The 19,871-nt window shown below is 44.9% G+C and overlaps 1 protein-coding gene across 2 annotated transcripts in view; it reads left to right on the forward strand.

Moving 5' to 3' along the window:
• The first annotated feature begins 1,405 nt into the window (after positions 1–1,405).
• The window catches only part of LOC144822968 (uncharacterized), a 567,214-nt gene continuing 548,748 nt past the window's right edge, over positions 1,406–19,871 (forward strand). Inside the window, exon 1 of one of the 2 annotated variants that reach the window (XM_078681053.1) lies at positions 1,406–1,717. In XM_078681053.1, coding sequence (XP_078537179.1) covers positions 1,618–1,717 — 100 coding nt within the window. In that variant the 5' untranslated portion in view covers positions 1,406–1,617. Of the gene's footprint in view, positions 1,718–2,022; positions 2,098–19,871 lie in introns of those variants that run through there. The other variant, XM_078681055.1, reaches the window with a different exon arrangement.

Below are 19,871 nucleotides of genomic sequence, written 5' to 3' on the forward strand. Positions count from 1 at the left end.
TTAAAACAATAGAGAGACAATCAAATACGAGTGTAAAGTGGCAAGGGGCCGGCGTAGAATAAGCGGCGAGCCCGAGAAGTAGAAAATAACAGGTACGAGATGATGGATTAAGACTTTGGTGGAATGGAAGGTTGCGAATGTCCGTGTCTTGCAGATTTACGACTGATACCTTTAACAGTAGGCAACTGAAGACAGATGGATGAAGAAAGAGTGACAGGAAATCAAAGTGTTTGATAAGAACTTGGAAATGTAATTAACTTGGAGAGAGACATTATTAAAGTGTATAGGCGGGCAAGATTACAATAGGAGGTCATGCAGGATTAGGCAGCTGTACAACAGTTGGAGATTTTATTTGTAAATGCTGAAGTTGAAAGGGGAACCAACATATAAATAAAGGACCCGGCATGAACTGGACAATGGAAATCAAAATGGATGATAATATATCAAAGTATAGGAAAGAAAGAGAAAGGAGGTAATGAGGGCAGACCCATAACAGCCATCATTTGGGGAACACAATGGAATTAGAGTTCTGTCCTGCTCAGCAAAATAAACTGGTGCATCCAGAAAATGAAGACGGGCACCAAGAGCAAAATGTAAATGACACAAATAGCCCAATGGATGAACAGAGGAGACAGAGAGCCCCTTTACCTACGTATTTTATAAATATAACTTGGTAAATCAAAAGATATTGGCTAACGCCAGATTTAAAAGAAGGCAGCTTCAAGAGGAACTTACATCATTTAGCAGGAGGCAGGTACTGATATAGATGGAATGTCCACCTTACTGTTAAGAGAAAGTTTCCTGCCATCATATCTGGTCCTAAACACAAAGACAGCACTTAAGTAATAATAATGTACCAACAAAAACACTGGCACTGACGGGAACTACCTTCTGTGTGGGTGTGTTCCGTGTGAAAGAGCAAAATGCAACCACTCAAAGTGAAGTTAGCCAGTGGCCGAAGTAGGCTGATCCACTGGCCCTTGCTGTATGCTGTAGAGGGCACTTGACCAATGGATGCTAAGAGCTGGCTGAAAGCCCCTTAAAAATGCATGTAAACATCTGAAAAACAGAAAAGCAAGAGATTAAAAAAGAAAAATCCGAAAATGCATTTCCCCATAAGGCAGAGGCAATTTCAGGGAAGAACCAGCCAAAATAAAGCCAAAAATTGTTTGCGCTTAAAAAATCGGGAGAATCCCGTCCCAATCGGATCGGTTGGCATTTAAGTAACTAAATTATGCATGTAACCTTTGTAAAATGAAGAGGTCTTGACTAACGCCAGACTTAAAGCGTTCCTAACGCTCTGCTCTCACGATATTTGTAGGCCTCCCTTGTCATCCAGCGTAGTCCTGAAACCCGAGGACATTGAACCATAATTGACCGTCGCACAGAAATAAGTAGCTGCTGCGAGTGAAGTAGTTTCACACAGAGGCTGTCAGAATGCCACTTTACCTGTTCTGGGCGTTGCCGGCGGACTCGGTCAGAATGCCACCTTTCAGGGCCCTCTAGTTATCTCACGCAGGACGGGCGCAAAAACAGAAAGTGAAACATTCGCTGCTGCTCTCGCCAAGGTCCCGGGCAAAGTTCTTCTCACTCGGGACCCGGACCCAGCGGCCTGAGATGGCGCGTCGTCTGGCGTCGCTGCTCAGGGGGCGCTGGGGCACAGTAACCCTGGCACCCCTGGCGCTCTGCTGTCTCGCCTTCTGTTTACCTTCTGCAGGTAAAATAATGATTTTTTGCCCGGGCGTTTAGTAGGGCAGCGGGTGGGAGGGCGGGGCTCTGTGTTTGCAGAAGGAAACTATATGGTACATATCAACAGGTAAACAGGTTTACGAATGCAGCTTCATGCGCCGACGGATGTTCACAAAACCGAAAAGAAATGGGAAAAGAGATAGGTTGCCCTTGGTGAGGGAGCGTCGGAAGCCTCTGTACTGTCCTCGGCGAGACTGAATATATACGGAACAAGGAACTTCAGTCAGATTATGTGCTGGCAGCTGGCTTTATCGAGCTGTCAATGAGTGTTTTATGGAGGACCCAGGAGAACCAGACCAATTGCATGCACAAATTATGAGACAGGAAAGATTTTTGCCTAAGCCCGAGGTAGTGCACTATTTCATTTGAGTGTATGCTGTTTTTCATTTGTTTTTGTTTGTTCGTCTTTAATGCGCTCACAAAGGTGCCAGTGGCCGCTTATCGAGTGTGATAATTGAAGCGAGTCTTGGATTTTTAATCTGCAGCACTCTGTATTGCGATCAGAGGAAGCAACAGCTTCTCTCGTCTTCGGTCTTCGTCAAGGGTGTTTGTATGTATGTTTGTAAGTTCATACCTTTCGGGGCCTTTGTCTCTAAGTTAATTATATATCTAGGGCCTCATTTATGAGGCCTTTCGTGAGTTTTGCGCTTCCGATGCGTCACTTTTTGTGGCGCATCAGCGGCGTAAAACTTGCCTCCTGATGCACACTATTTACAAATTGACGCATCTAAGCAGATGCGTCACTTTGTAAACCCCTGCGCTACATTATACCTGCGTCAGGTATAATGTATGCAAAGGGGGCGTTCACACGCAAAAAGCCTCGTACACAGTGAAATCTATGAGATTTCTATGAGATTTCACTGCGTCACTTTTAGGACGCTGTTGCGTCAAAATCTTGCGCCTGCCTCACAGCAGGCGTAAGACTGACGCAAGCCCTTTCACATGGGGCTTTCCCCATGTGAAAGGACGCATTGCTGGAGTTGCGTCACTTTTGTGACACACCCCAGCAATGCGTGACTTTTGCGCTTACAGATACGTCAGAAATACTGACGTATCTGTAACTCCTTGCGACATGATGCGTCATATTATAAATATGACGCATCAATCATGTCGCAGGGAGAGCGCAGTGAAAAGTGACGCATCGCTATTTTCACGCAGCGCTGCGTCACTTTTCATAAATAAGGCCCCTAGATTCTAGCCTACGCAGCTTCTTGATCCTGTCACCTCCCCTCACATTAGTCGGGATCTGGTCTAATCCATAATAAAGTAACAGCTCACTGGCATTGCCATGTTTCTCAGCAAAGTGTCTCGCTACTGGGTAAGTGGCCTCTCTTTTGACTATCGCCCTCATATGTTCTAAAGCCTGTATCTTTATGTGATGGATAGTACTGCCAATGTACCTCAGTCCGCAGGGACATTCTAAGCAATACATGAAGAAACATGGCAGTGACAGAGAACTGTTACTTTATTATAGATTAGATCAGATCCCGACTAATGTTAGGGGAGGTGACAGGATCAAGAAGCTGCGTAGGCTAGAATCTAGATATATAATTGATTTAGAGACTAAGGCCCCGAAAGGTATGAATTTAGGGGAAGAATTAGCCATACATCTTGGTGATTACATCTGAAGTAACTGGAGTCAGTTAAAATAAAATGTGAGTGTAGTATAATATAATGTCAGATCTGTGTACAATTTCGTAATTTTAAATTTTGATTGTTTATTGGTCCATGGTGCATGATATGAGAGATATCAATTTGGAAAGCCAAGCCAATATATGGCGTAGTTGAGATTGATTCTGGTTCCGTAATAGAATTCGGATGGTTCAGTGACCATGCCGATATACGGCGTGATAATCTATGAAATGTTTTTATCCTGCCTAAATTTTGAACCGCAGTGTTTCATTTTAAATTCTTGATATGGAATAATGAAATTGCTAATATAATCAGATTAGATTATGTGTTGCACAGTTGCTGTATTAAAGCATGTGTATTAACAATTCTTTTGACATAAGGATATAGCTGGATAGTACGCATTCCAATATGGCACCGGATTTTGGAAGTGAATTGATGATCCTTCGTTGGTTTTAATGTGAAATGCACTATGTTGCCTAATGTTTGTACTTTAAAAATCTGCCGCCTTCTGGCGCTCGACATGATAACATTTGACTAAGGCGTAAACCGAAACGCGTCATGTTGACTGTGGGCTGTACAAATTAAGGTGTCTCGCTACTGGGTAAGTGGCATCTCTTTTGACTATCGCCCTCATATGTTCTAAAACCTGTATCTTTATGGGATGGATAGTACTGCCAATGTACCTCAGTCCGCAGGGACATTCTAAGCCATACATCACATATGTGTTGTTACACGTGAGTAACTTTTTTTATGATTTTGGGAAACTCTTCTTACTAAGGAGAAAAAGCATAAAGAAGAGACAGGAGAAAGTAAGTTCAGGATGATAACTACTTTTTCGGTTGATGTCAATAAATTAAGAAAAATCATGAAGAAAAATTGGCACATCTTGAAAACAGATAATATCATAGGCTCAGACATTCCAGATGCCCCTCTGATAACATTTAGAAAGGCTAGATCACTAAGGGACAGTCTTGTACAAAGCCATTTACAAACAAAACCTAACACAGTGGGGACCCTAAGGGAGCTACGAGGATTTTATCCTTGCAGGAAATGCAAGGCCTGTGCAGGAAGTAATAGAACACTTACGTATGAAGTGACAGGTCTCAAGAAGCCCAAAATCATAAAAAAGTTTCTCACCTGTATTTTCCATAATTCACAGTGCTGAACTTTACAATGAGGGGCTGCTCTTAGACCAGTGGTTCTTAACTTTTTGAATTCTGTGGACTCACATTTGATTTTTGCTGGAACCCGGTGACCACTGAATCATTACTGGATGCCGGGAACACTAGCCTAACCAACTTCGAGGATTTAAATTGTAAAACAATACAGAAACAAACATTCCTCAAACAAATAAACAAATGATGAAAGATTTTAAATTGCAAACAAACATAATAAGGACGGTTGGGGATTTTTTTAATTGAATTGAGTCCACACTATATTATGTTTGATGCACTTGCACTGCTCCCACGAATCACTCCAAGGATACTAACTATATTTTTATTCTCCAAATAAAAATTTCTTCACGTTTACAGATCATTTATAAATTTTCACTTGTACATTATTCTTTTTTTCATATACACTTTATTAATCTGTCAATACTATTTAATATTCTAACCAGTTACAGACCCTCTAAGTAGGCTTCGCAGACTCTCAGGTGTCCGTGGACCTCAGGTTAAGAACCAATGTCATAGTCCATCAATGAGTACACCTGTCAAGGTCACCGTTCCTATCCTTGACACAAGCATTTTACCAATGAATTCTCTCTAGTGTGTGTCAGTAAAAAGTGCCACTGTTCCACATTGCATTTTTATTTTCTATCTTTATATATGTCTTGTTAAACCTACTCTATAGTACCAGTGTACTATAGAAGAAACGTCAGTTTTGGAATATGTTTTTAATTTTCCTACAATATGCTTTATATAAAAAATTTGACTTAAAATATTACACATTGTTGCATAAAACACTATTTAAATATCGGCACATTTTTCCTAATAAACACACACTTTCCTCATTACATTGACAGACACTTTTGATTTCTCAGGAAAACAGAATGCTAAATTAATGATGTTTAAATGTTCCAAATCTTTCTAAACAATAGTAAACAATACTAAAACTGGCTTCGGCCTCATTGCTTTTAAACATCACCTTCGATGGCAATCTAGGTCCATATTACATAGTTCTTAACTACCCATAATATATTTTATATATATATATATGTATTTCACTGAAAAAAATGAAGGTTAAAGTAACGTTATAGTTAGGTGAAATGTTCAGTAACAATGTAACCTTATTAACTCTAAAAACCATAGAAATTCACAAGTTATAGTTATGTTAAGTAACTTGTGCTCTAAGGTAACTAAAACTTGCGCCCCCATCATACACAGTTTTTTCATCAATAATTTCATTGTAAATGTTGCAGTGATATTATCGATGATGTCATAGAAGATGTCATGAATGATGTAATATATCTGGGGTAAATAGCAGTGCATGGCAGGGGCGCAAGATATAGTTTTGTTTTTTCCAGTGAATTTGTTGGTTTTCTTAATGAAAGTAATATTTTATTACCCTAAGTAGAGCAAACCCCTCGGAGGCAGCCAACCCCATGCTGCATACGGACTTCGCCCTGCAGCCGACTCCCCCCTAACAGGTAGCTTCCCCTTCCCTCTCCGCACCCCACACTCTATATATAAAGCAGATCTATCATCTTTCTCTGGTTTTAATGACCCAGAGACATATGTGTTTTTTTTCTAAAGTTGCTGGGGGCTTCAGAACTCCCTACAGCCCGCACAAAATTAACAACATGGATAATGTCTCTCCCATTTGAGAGATATCAGCAGAAACTACATTTATGCAAATATCCCTCCTTGGGTATTATGGGGCGCTCCTTGAAGGAACAGTGAATAATAAATGAGCTTAAGTGGCCGGTGATTTATTATTTACTTTTTCCTTAAAAAAAATCTGGATATCCCGGTCCCACCTGGGACACCCCCTGTTTTCTTTGTGTAAGGAGCCACGGCTGGAACCCCAGGGGCCCACGGCCCTGTCGGCTCTCTACAAGCAGCCTGATAGGGCCACGTAAGCCAGCGTTTTTCTTTTATTTAAGGGGTTACCCAGTGCCCACCTGGGGCACCACAGGTCATTATTCTTTTGGGGTTCGCAACCCTGCCTGCTTCCTGCTCCTGAAGGAGCAGGCATTCTCATAATTTTTTTTTTTTAAGTTGATGTACCCCGGTGCCCAAATGGGGCACGCCACAACTAGTCTCATGGTGGGAGCTGTGCGGAGAGGCACAGCAGCCCTGCTGGCTGTCTGCTCTTGCAGGAGCTGGCATGTTTTTCTTTAACTGGGGTGCCCTGGTGCCCTTCTGGGGCACCCTACAGCTAGCCCCATGTTGGAGGCTGGCAAGGGAGGCCCAGGGTCCCCCCTAGCCCCACTGGCTTCTCAATTGTACTCATATTGGGTGTATTGCTCAAACCCTGCAGGAGCAGTTTTCTTTTGCTCCTGTGGGTTGGGAGCATTTCAGCATATTTCCCCGCCCGTGTGCACAGGCGGGGACATTTTGTATTCTACACAGGGTGGGGGCTGCTCTCTGCTCCAGCCCTGTCGGAGAACACTGCAATTGTTCTGCCTATGCCGCAATAAGGGAATAGACAGTATCTGGGGATTGGGAACCCTAGAACACGGTCAATGAGACGGCCACACCACTTTATTTAAATTATCGGTCCCAAAGGATGGGGTCTCCAGGGCCTCTCCTGGCTTGAGGAGAAGAGACCCCCTCCTCTTTATTTAAATGATCAACCTCGGGATGGGGTTCCTGGAGCCTCTTAGAGGCTTGAGGAAGAGTGTTATGAACCCCCCCTAAAAAATGTATGCTGAAATATATGCTGTGCCTCACCCGCGTGCCCTGGCCCACCCGAGGTTTTTCTTTTGATAGAAACGGAGGGGAGCCAGCGCTTAAAAAAATAATAATTACAGCAGATTTACGGATCCTCTGAAATTTGAGGCAAAAAAAGTTTTTAGTCCCGTGCGACATACCTATCACCAGGCCTAGTGAGTCAGGGTATCCCTACCCGGCCCCTTATGTCCTTTTTTCACTTTTGTTTGTCAGGACTTGGGGCTGAGATCACGAGTCCTAAGATGACTGCCGACACATCATTCTTTAATTTGTAGCAGCCAATCAGATCCTTCCAAGAGATTCTGAATGGATTTATACCAAATAACAATAAGCTTTGGTAAATGCATTAGGTTTCGCCTATGTGATTACGAATGAGCTGTTTTTGTTGTAATTTGTAGCTTGTCGAGTAGTAGTACAATATGAGTTACAGAGAGTCTGTTAAAGTGTTATAACTTGTTTATGTACAATAAACAATACATTGTGCTGTTAGTTGTGGTATAGTGTGGATATGTAATAGCAACATTTTGAAAAATGAAATCAAAGTTGGAAATAATAGAATTACCTGATGTAATAGCAATATTATGTGTTTAGAGGTGCTCTGGCAATTTTGGGGCCCAGTGCCACTGTACATTCTGCACCATTCAAATCAGGCCCCAAGTGCCTGCAAGGTATCTGCACTTGTGACTGCTTGTTTGGTAGTTAAAGATAGCAATATTTGGTGTTGGAGGAGTTCTGACAATTTTCGGCCCTGGTGCCACCGCACCTGCTGCACCATTCAAATCATGACCCGATTGGCTATAAGGTAACTGCACTTGTGACTGCCTGTTTAGTAATAAAATATTGCAATATTTATTGTTTGGAGGGATTCCTAGAGTTTTGGACCCGGGTGCCACTGCCCCTGCAGCACCATTAAAATCATGGCCTTAGTGCCTGCTAGATAACTGCACTTGTGACTGCTTGTTTAGTAGTAAAAGGTAGCAATATTCTGCGTTTATTGGGGTCCCTAGAGATTTTGGCCTATCTGTCGCTGCACCATTCAAATCAAGTCCCTTTTAACTGCAAGATAACTGCAACTGTGTCTGCCTGCATAGTAGTAAAATACAGCAATATTTTGTCTTTAGAGGAGTTCTGACCACTATTTGGTCAGGTGCCACTGCACCTGCTGCACCATTCAAAAAATGACCCTCTTGTCTGCAAGGTAACTGCACATTGTGACTGCCTGATTAATGATAAAATATAGCAATAGTAGGTGTTTAGTAGGGTGCCTAGAGCTGTTGGTCCTGGTGCTACTGCACCTGCTGCACCATCCAAATAATGACCATATTGTCTTCTAGATAAAAACACTTGTGGCTATCTTGTTTAGTAGTAAAATGTAGCTATAATCTGGGTTTAGTGGGATCCCTAGAGCTTTTGGTCCCAGAGCCATTGCACCTGCTGCACCATTTAAATCAAGCCCCGTTCAAATGCAAGGTGACTGTGATTGTGATTGCCTATTTAGTAGTCCAATATGGCAATATTATGTTTTTAGAGCAGTTCTGACAACTTTTGGGCCCGGTGCTACTGCACCTACTGCACCATTCAAATCATGACCTTGTTGTTTGCAAGGTAACTGCACTTGTGGTTGCTTGTTTATGAATAACATATTGCAATATTAGGTGTTAAGTTGGGTGCCTGGAGCTTTTGGTCCCGGTGCCACTGCACCTCCTGTACCATTCACATCATGACCCTACTGTCTGAAAGACAACTGCACTTGTGACTGCCTGTTTAGTTGTAAAATATAGCACTATTCGGTGTTTAGTGAGGTGCCTGGAGCTTTTGGTACCAGTGCCAATGCACCTGCTGCACTATTGAAATCATGACCCTAGAGGTTGCTAGATAACTGCACTTGTGGCTGCCTGTTTAGAAGTAAAATAAAGCAATATTTGGTGTTTAGTGGAGTTATGACAACTTTTGGCCCGGTACCACAGCACTTGCTGCACCATTTACATCAAGGCCCTTTTAATTACAAAGTAACTGTACTTGTGACTGCCTTTATAATAGTGAAATATAGCAATTGTAGGGGTTTAGTGGGGTGCGTAGAGCTTTTGGACCTGGTATAACTGCACCCCCTGCACCATTGAAAGCATGAACCTTTTATCTGTAAGGTAACTACGCTTGTGACTGCTCGTTTAGTTTTAAATTTTAGCAATAATCTGGGTTTAGTGCGGTCCCTAGAGCTTTCAGCTGCAGAGCCACTGCACCTTTCAAATCAAGTCCCTTTTAACTGCAGGATAACTGCAATTGTGACTGCCTGTTTAGCAGTCAAATAAAGCAATATGATGTGTTTAGAGGAGTAGTAACTTTATTTTCAACATGCAATGTTTATTACATTTACAATTTGATCATAATGACCAAATAGATTAAGTTGAGAAAAATCAAACCGATAATGCTTACAAAGTGCAAAGAAGCGTACTGAGGCGTGATTAGGATATGCCACAAACGTTCGAAGGCTAAAGCATCTGCTTTACACAACTAAGAAATAAAAATCAAGCATTCCAGCATACTGTTAGAAGCAGTCTTTCTTATCTGTGTGAAGAGAGCTCAACTTGACAGTGAATGGGGCTTGAACAGTTTGAACTGCTTTCGTAGAAGTATCATAAATGTATGCAGCCAAGGGAAGTTAAGAAAAAAAGTTCCACACAAAAGCGAATTAACACAGTAATTCAGCTATGAGAACTGATAGGAGCCCCCTTTTAAAATATATTAATTACAAAAGATTTCACAAGCACAGCACAAGCACTGTGCAGGCGAAACCTAAAACACACTTTTTCTGGAACTAAGATCTAGCTTTCTGCCAAATTTGGTGTAAGTTCGTTCAGTGGGTTGGGCAGTAGCTGTGTCTAAAGTTCCTAGGGAATAAATGATGGGATAACTGTTCATTTATTTATTCACTGAACAAACCAAAGGTTACAGGGAAGGTATAGTTTTTTGTTTTTTATTTAAAAATACTTTTTTTAATTGATTTTCAAGATTGATACAGTACAAAACAAAGGAGCAATCATCAACAAAAAAGAAACAGTGGTGTATGAGTAGCCTTCTGTACAATCCAATCATTAGACAGAACATTGTTCTAAAAAAATAGTACAGCAAGCCCAGTGATGCACAACACAGTATATATATACGGCAGTTGCCAACTGATAAACAAACAAACTTGGCGATTCTCAATTTGACAGTCATATACTATGATCATCCATGATCCCCACAGGCGTTACACACAATTTTAGCTCCTCCAATTTCCAATGAATGCATACAATGAGGTTCAGTAATATGTAAGTCCCACAGGCCCAACCCCAGCTTCGGCATCCTATGCAGCATCAGGACTAGTAGACCTAGCACAAGCCCAGTCAATAAAGGGTTCCCATATTTCCCAGGATCTGGAGGTGGGTGGCATTAGTTCCCAGTGCGTAGAAAGCTGAGTCTGTCCAAACGTAACCTCTTTCACCCAGTCTTTGACTGTGGGTTTCCTCTTTTTCCCCCAACATAAATCTGTCATGTTGAAAATAACAATAACAGCGCATGTGATTTGCATTTTTTAACATGTGTGTCTCTGACATATCCCAAAAGTCCGAGCAGTAGGGACGGGGTCAACGCTAGACCTAGAATTTGGTTTATTGATTCAAAAATTTGGAACCAATACTCAGGGCCCGATTCACAGAATGAACTTAAGACTAAATCCTAAACTTACTACTATTTGGTATTCACAGAATGTACTTACTACTTTCGGGATTCACAGAGTGAACTTACTACTTTCGGGATTCACAGAATAAACGTACTACTTTCGGTATTCACAGAATAGATTTAAGACTACTAACTCTAAGTCCGAAATCGGGGTGTAAATTCTGGCACGGAGGCGGAGCTTCCGGCTGGGGGCGGAGCTTGCGGACCGGAGGCGGAGCTTCCGGCCCAGAGGCGGAGCTTCCGGCCCGGAGTCGGAGCTTGCGGCCCAGAGTTGGAGATTTCAGCATGGCAAAAAATCCCCACCTCCGAGCCGGAAGCTCCGCCTCCAAGCCGCAAGCTCCGCGTCCGGGCCGGAGGTTCCGCCTCCGGGCCGCAAGCTCCGCCCCCAAGCCAGAAGCTCCGCCTCCGGGCCGCAATTTACTCCCCGATTTCGGATTTAGAGTTAGTAGTCTTAAATCTATTCTGTGAATACCGAAAGTAGTAAATTTATTCTGTGAATCCCGAAAGTAGTAAGTTCACTCTGTGAATCCCAAAAGTAGTAAGTGCATTCTGTGAATACCAAATAGTAGTAAGTTTAGGATTTAGTCTTAAATTCATTCTGTGAATCGGGCCCTCAGTGATTACTAGACATTCCCATGCCATATGGAGGAAGGAGACAAGGAACACTCCGCATCTCCAGCAGCAGTCATCGTCTCTGAGTCCCATTTTATATAAACGAATCGGCATTATATAGTAGCGATGTATAAATTTGAAATGAATTAGCTGAAGTTTATAATAAGGTGATAATTCCGTCATCTGGGCACAGAAATATGACCACTGGTCATTAGTCAGAGGAGGAGTTAACTCAATATCCCATTTAAGGCGCGCACTGGAGCAGTTAAAGGTGCATCATTCTGCATATGAGTGTAAAGTCTGGTAATGAGCTTGCGCGGCTATGGTGTAGTCAGTACATTTTCTAGAGTAGCCAGTGGAGTAGGTTGGAAGGGGAAGTCTGCATGTAACTCTAGACAGACTGGGCGGAGATTATGATATAAAAATGACTCACCAAGAGAAATCCTGTGGCCTTCCTCTGGGCTTGGAGGGTCCCTGAATACCCCACCCGGATAGAGATCAGCAAAATGATGAAGCGACATTGCCTGCGCTACCTTGGTGTTAATTTCATCTCGAACATTGGGAAGCATGGGATTCTGGGCCAGGGGGATTGAAGGTGCCTATGAAATCTGTGCGCCTGCTCTTCTACGTAACCCATCCCAAGCCCATCTAAGAGTTTCAGGAGTATCTATGCAGTTTATGGGACGTTTATATTTTTGATACACTGCCACCTTAAGCGGTACAGGCGCAACCACATCTTTTTCAACAGCTGCATGAGGCTGAAATGGCATCTGATGTACCCAATATTACAAGAATTGCGCCTGCGCACAAAAAAGTACAGCTTCATATCCGGGGCACCCAAACCCCCTGCCTGGTCGGCAATGACAAAAGCTCCCAAGACACCCTGGCTTGGCCTCCCGCCCATATCAAGGATATCAGTAGAGACCTCAGTAGCTTGAAAAAAGACTGGGTAAGTATAAGTGGAAGATTCACAAATAGATACAAAAATTTGGGTAGCACAATCATCTTCGCCATTGCGATTTTCCCTGCTATTGAAAGTGGAAGTTTGGCCCACAGAGGCACCCTTTCCTCCAACCAGGCAATGGCTTTACCATAATTTAAATTCCATAACTCTTGTAGATTCCTACTTATCCAAATTCCTAAATATCTCACTGCATCATTTTCCCACCTCAACGGGAACTCCAAGGTTACTGCCTTGGTATTATTTGTGAGAGGAAATACCACAGATTTAGACCAGTTTATGGTTATACCTGAGAGTCTGCCAAATTTGATAATCTCTCTCAACACCACATCCAGATTGTGCTCAGGATTTGAAATATACAAAGGAACATTGCCGGCATACAGCGAAATAAAAGACTTCTAGCTCTGAATCCTATACATTTGTCTGTGTGGTGCTGCCTAATACAAGCTGCTAATGGCTCCATTCACCCGCACCCTGGCCAACGGTTCAGTGTACAGCAGTTTTATCCATTTAAGAAAAGGCGGCCAAATCCCATCCTTTCCAAAATTCTGAAAAAGTATGGCCACTCGAGCGAGTTGAATGCCTTTGTGGCATCTAAGAATACTGCCGCTGCCTGTACATCAGGGTGTAAGTAATGTAGAGCTGAGAACACCGTTCTAAGGTTATGAGTGGTGGATCTCCCGGGTATTAATCCGGGATTGATCCGGTTGCGCTATCATCGGAAGTAGAGGTTGCACCCTATTCGCTATCAGTTTTGCCAAAATTCCTACGCCCACATTGATAAGTGACAATGGCCTGTATGAGTCCAAATCAGTTTCTGGTTTGCCTGGCTTTAGTAAAGTAGCTTCTCTGTAATATACCCATGTCATGTGCTTCCCCATATACAGCGAGGAGTTGGGGCGCCAGTTCATCCACATAGGTTTTGTAGAAGGCGATCGTCAGACCATCTGACCCGGAGGCCTTATCCAGAGGCAAGCTGGTAATAAAGTCTTTGACGTCTTCAACTGTGAACGGTAGGTGCATACATTTCCTGTGCCTATCATTAAACCACACCAGCGCCACGGAGTCCAGGAATTCCTGCATACCCTCCGGGCAGACAATTTGTTTAGATGTGTATAGATTGGTATAAAACAATGAGAACTCATTTAGGATGGGTGACGAGCCCCTGACAGTGTCACCGCTGTGGTTACTAAATTCGGGGACAAAGGCCTTGGAGCGCGGGGCTCCAAGCATACCAGCCAGGGTTCGCCCAGGTCTGTCTCCCTCCCCATATCTCCGGGCTTCCACGTACTTCCCAAGGAATTTTACCTCCCTTTGCGATTCCTCTTCATATTCCAGCAGCTTAACCTTTAGCTCAGCTAAAAGGACAGACTCCCCCCCAGCATGTATATGCGTCTCCAAGTCCTTAATTTGTGTCTCAATACTACACAAGGTGGTTCTAATGGCCTTAAGGACGCCCGCCTGTCGAGAGATACATTGACACCTAATGACCACCTTGAACGCTTCCCATAGTGAGGCCTGAGTGTCGACGGTCCCTGTGTTGAGTGAGAACTAATCAGTTATATCAGTCCTTCATTCTTCTTTGAATGCCTCATCTAAGAGTGCCTGTGGGGGCAGCCTCCAAGAGAATTCCTTCCGTGTAGTGTTGGACAGTGAGAGAGTTAGCAGACATGGCGAGTGATCGATTTAGTTCTCGGTAAATGCTTAACCTCCTCAACCCAGCTGGCCATATCTTTTGTCATTAACCAATAGTCTAACCTAGACCAGGCACGATGATGTTCCGAAAAGCACGTGCCCTCTTTAGTCAGTGGGTTGCAAGTCGCTAAATATCCACCATGTCTCCCTCCTCCAATAGGGCGTTTAATACTTTGCTAGCTGCTGGGTGGTGTGTCCTCGCTGTGCCCTTTCTGTCCAAGTCATCATGGATAATGGCATTGGCGTCCGCACCCCATAGGGTCGTGGTGCAGCCGGTGGCTCTAACTTTAGCCCAAACGTCCTGAAAAAACCCATGTGAGGCTATATAACGCTACAACTGTCAGTAAAGTGCCTCCCAAATAGCCCAGGAGAATTATGTAACGTCCCTCAGGGTCTGTATAGACCTCTCTCTCCAGTCTAGGCCCCGTCGCACCAGCACCGCCACTCCCCTGGAGTAATTCGAATAAACTGATGCATACGTCGAGCCCAATCATCTGTGTCTGAGTTTTGCCAAGAGCTGGGATTGGAGATGAGTCTCCTGTATCAAACTTAAGTCAATATTTTGTCGTGTTAGGTATGCATGAACTAGTCTGGTCTTCGTACTGTCATTTAGGCCTCGCATGTTCCATGTTAAACAATTCACCTTAGTCTTGTGTTTGTCAGTAAGGTTGCTTATGTGTCATCGCTGCACCCCGTCTAACATATAATCTTTCCTCTACGTCCTGTAGCAATCCAATCCTTTAATGGCCACACACCAACAAACAAACCCAAAACAAACCCTTCCCTATCCCCCCACCCACATCAACCCCACAATCAGGTTGAAGCAAATCCCCCCCAGGAAAGACCCAAAACAGAATATTTCAGGGAAATATCTCATGGGGACGTATGCGTACCGGCACACTTCAGTACCGTAGCAGGGTGGCCAAGAAACTGCAAGAGACTAAACCTGCAATGCGGCTTACTAAGCAGTACATGCGGGTGTAAGGTAAAAATAACTGCCATCTCTCGTCATGTGGTTACAAGCAAATATCCCTCCCTGGCCGCCGCATCAAACGAATGTAAGCAATTGTAAGGGTGTAGGTACATGTGAGACCCATATATACTGCTGTGAACTGTGACAAAGTATTTTAACAATTAGAAAACATATTGCAATCGTGTGTTGCATAGGAAATCGAAAGGCAGTCTTGAGCCTAAATACAAGTAATACCATTATCCAACATTATGAGCAATAATGTAAGAATAAAATGCAAAGATTACAATTGCCCACTATTAAGTCATTGTCACTTAGCTGACAATCTGATGTTTCGACTGAGCCCAGGCCATTCTTGTTTCGCTTACCACCCACGTGTTTGGCAAATTTTAAGGCAGATTTGGCATCTGTGAAAAAATGAGCGGAACCATCATAGGAAACCTTGAGTTTAGCAGGGTAAAGCAAAGAATAAGGTATCTGCACCTGCAGTAGGATCTTCTTCGCCAGCAAGAATTCTCTCCTGGCTGCCTGCACCGTCGGGGTGAAGTCTGGGTAGAAGGCGACTTGGTTCCCCTGATGTGTTATTGTTCCCAACATGCGAGCCTGGTGCAGCACCACATCTCGGTCCTGAGAGTTCAAAATTCTTGCCAGTATGGGCCATGGAGGGGCCCCCACCGGTGGTCGCGCTCCCAGAGTGCGGTGGGCCTTCTCCACTGCAAAAACTGGTGACAGATGTGCGGCAAAAAGGTCCCTAAGCAGATCCGCCACATAGACTTCCATCTTTGTAATCGCCGTCGTCTCCTGCACTCCTGTGATGCGTAGGTTGTTTCAACGGGATCTAGCCTCCAAATCCTCGTTCTTAGCTCAGATCACATTTAGGAGTCTATCTATCTGAGACATTTGCTCCTTGGTTTCCACCTGAAACTCATGTAGGTCAGTATGTTTATTTTCCTAGACATCCAGCCTATGTTCATGCACTCCGACCTGTGTTTTCACCGATTCCATCTGCGTTGTTAAGGTATCTAATTTGGCATTGATAGTGCGCAGGCTGGAGCGTATCTCCAGCATAAGTGCACTCAGGTATTCAGTGGCAGTCTCCGTGTCCGACTCTTGTTGTTGAGTTGAACAACGCTGCTCAAAACTAAGTTTGGGCTGTTTGGCATCTTGCTTTCTCATGGTGAGGCGGTGTGACCAGCATTTTTACTGCTCTGTAGGTGTCTAGCATACAACCATCAATTGCTGATGCCGCAGTCCACCCACACAGAATGCGACTCCCCAATGTCCAAAGGTGGCCAATATATAATATGACTTTCCAAATGGCGCCTCAAATACAGTCACAGTCTCTTATAGCAGAGCACACCTGGGGCTCCAACTCCAAGCACGACCAACAACAGATAAATCGCCAAGGTTCAGTCACCTCACCACTATAACGAGACTCACCACGCCTGTTCCACGTATATTATGACAGGTTGCGTGCTGGCCAGGCGGCTGACCATCCACGCTGCGCAATCTGCAGCCACTGCTGAAAGTTCTCTCATCAGCCCACACAATGCCTTGGAGACTCAGAAAATGGCAGCGGCCAAAGCCTTAATGTCAATGTGCAATAGTACCAAGTTCTTTAGGGCGACCCTCTATTTCAGCATCGGGCTGTCCAACAGTGGATAGTGACTTCCCCAAATGCCCAGTTCGACCTCACTGCGCCGTGATCACATGCGTCGTTGCTGCTACAATGCGGGCGATATTCCACACCTAAAATGGCGCCCGTGGTGGTATTCCGCCGGAGCAGTTCGTCACGCCCCTTTAGCTAGTCACCGGGCAGCTGCCACAATCGTGGGCCTCCGCCCCTCCTCACTCCACCCCATGCCACAACCCAGCCGGGTCATCCGTCTCTCCTGCTGAGGCCTGCGCTTAGTCCACGGTTACCAGTGGAGCGGGCTGCCGTGACGCAGCTCCGCGCGAATCTCGCCTCGCCTCGCCTCGCTCCCATGGTCACAGCTCCTGGAGGTCACATCCGATCAATTAGGCATTTAGGACAAAACGTTCTCTGTGTGCCGGCGCTACCGCCGGGCCGTATCCCGGCTCCTCACAGGTTCCGACAGCAGCAGTGCCGGTTGAATTTGTCAGACCCTTCCAGGCCCGCAATGAATCCTCGGCTTGAAGTTGTCAGGGTGGCCGGGACACGGCTCCAGCGAAAATCGCCTGTAGTACCCTCACCACACTGCGGAGCTCATATCTCTGCGAGCTGACATCGGACACGACCCAAACTTCCTCCGCTTGTGGCCACAGGTAATACGCCTTCAGAGATATTGAAAAAGCAGGAGTTGTGTCTACAAAATGAGCGGATTTATGAAGGATAGGGTCTCGGCCGGCGGAGCTCACTCACAGAGCAATCATTCCACAGCACGGCAAGCCAGGCCCCTGGGATGGCATAGTTAGTCTCAGATTACACATGCACAAACCATAGACATTTAGAAGTTACCTGAGCTTACTATAACTTACGCCCCTGCACTGCACTGCATATGACCTCACATATTACATTACTTATGACATGGTCAGTGACATCACCGATGACATAATCAACAGAACCACTCACACATCTGTTTACACACCCACACAACTACTCATACACCCACTCACATACCCATACAACCACTCACACACCCACTCATTCATTCATAGAGCCACCCACCCACTCACTCACCATACAGCTACTCACTTACCTATACACCTAATCACACAACCACTCAACTCACTCACCCATGTTGTCACTCACACTTCCACTCACTCACCATACATCCACTCATACACCCATAAAGCCTCTCGACTGTGCCGCCCATATACCCACACAACCACTTACATACCCATTCACACATCCATACAAGCACTCACACACCCATACAGCCACTCACACAGACACTCACTCTCCAATACAGCCACCCATTCACCCACTCAGTTAACCAAACACACTTCTTTTAACGTTGAAGGCGATGAAGGGGAGCCCCAAAGCCCCCTGGGCCCCTGTCGGCTCCCCAAACAGCTCTCTTCGTGGGTGCTTGCAGAAACCTGCTGTTTCTTTGCTTCTGTCCAGGCAGTAGCAGCTTTTTCCTTAGCTTTATCCCAGGCGGGAGCAAAGTTTTTTCCGTGTCTGGGGGAGAATCCTGCCAAACTCCCCAGGCAAAGTTCTATAGTGTACTAGGGAATGGGGTCACTGGGACACTTCCTGGGCTGGTGAGTGGCTCCAATTGTTTTGCCCAATGCCCTTTCCCTAAATGTTGAACTCTGCCCCAGGAGATGGGGGTCTCCAGTGCCTCTATGAGACATGAGGTGGGGGCACTCCCCTAATTATATATACCCCAGGGGATGGGGTCCCAGGTCCCATTTGGAGTCTCGGGAGTGGGGGTGCAAGCTCCTCTCCCCCCAAAAATAAAATTAGCTCCCCCCTGGGCCATGACCCACACCAGGGAGGATCCATAGAGCTGACCGATCTAAATATTTTAAACCTCAAAAAATACTGAATGAATATACATCAAATCACAAAAAAAACCAATTTGTGGACCACGGTCTAGCTTTCTGCCGAATTTGGTGTAATTTCGTTTAGCCATTTTTAGGTCTCGGCCTGATCCAGCTCATGCACTTGTCTGGCCGAGCATTAAGTATGTGCTCTGGGAAATGCTACTTTGTGGCGATGAGCTTACTGTCACGCGCACAAGCGCACGTGTGACGTTCACAGCTGCCATTGGGTGCTCTCACTTTCTTAAAGAGCTCAGCAAAAGCGCACGTTTGTGCGGTGAAAGTGAGAGCACCCGATGGCAGCTGTGCACATCACCCGCGCGACCACAACTCCCGTGTGCGCCCTTGATCGCGATCACTTTCACTTTCGCTGCCGCGCGCCGCCAATGTTTGTTTGCCCCGCCTCCTGATCGCGAGCTGTCTTGATGCAGTGGACAGGCTTCCAGTGAGGTTTTAGATTGGGATCATTGCAGCGGATCTTGTTTTAAAAAAATATGTCAGAATAGACCGGGTTCCAATGACGACCCACTCAGGCGCAGCATTTATTGATTTCTTGATGGCTTGCGCCTCTTACTCAACCGACCCTTTTGAGGTATTCAGCCGGCGTCAGCTCTTCGCCCTCACTCTCGGATCAATGACTCACAGAAGTTTCATTTTCAGGGGGCTTTAAAAGGCAGCGCTTCGCGGGCTCCCTGTCCAGCACAAATACAACATAGTGTGCAGAATATGTTATTCTGTTTGTTGGCATGTGTGCAAATCCTCCTCTCCCTTCCTCCCCCGCTCGCTACCCCACCCCTTAGCTCTAAAAGAGATGATAAATAGATCCCTAAGGCATTATTGACTTTTAAATATACTGCACTCCATGTGACTTTATCGAACTATCATCTAAAAATAGCTCCCACTTGCTGGTGGTCTGTGCCTTTGCCACCAGAGGTTGCAACAGATAAAAATAAATATAACCCTGTCGTTTTCTTGTTTATGGTAGGTCTGTCGTTATTTGCAGTGCGCACACAATGAACTGAACGGAACCGCCCCATGGCCGGCAGGACTCGCAGTGTCGCCTGACTTAGTTTTGCAGCGACAGAGACACGTTGGTTTCTGCCAGCATCCTGCTGCCTGCATGCAAAGTCGC

The sequence above is a fragment of the Lissotriton helveticus genome, chromosome 3_1 (assembly GCF_964261635.1).
Source record: "Lissotriton helveticus chromosome 3_1, aLisHel1.1, whole genome shotgun sequence".
Classification (NCBI taxonomy): Eukaryota; Metazoa; Chordata; class Amphibia; order Caudata; family Salamandridae; genus Lissotriton; species Lissotriton helveticus.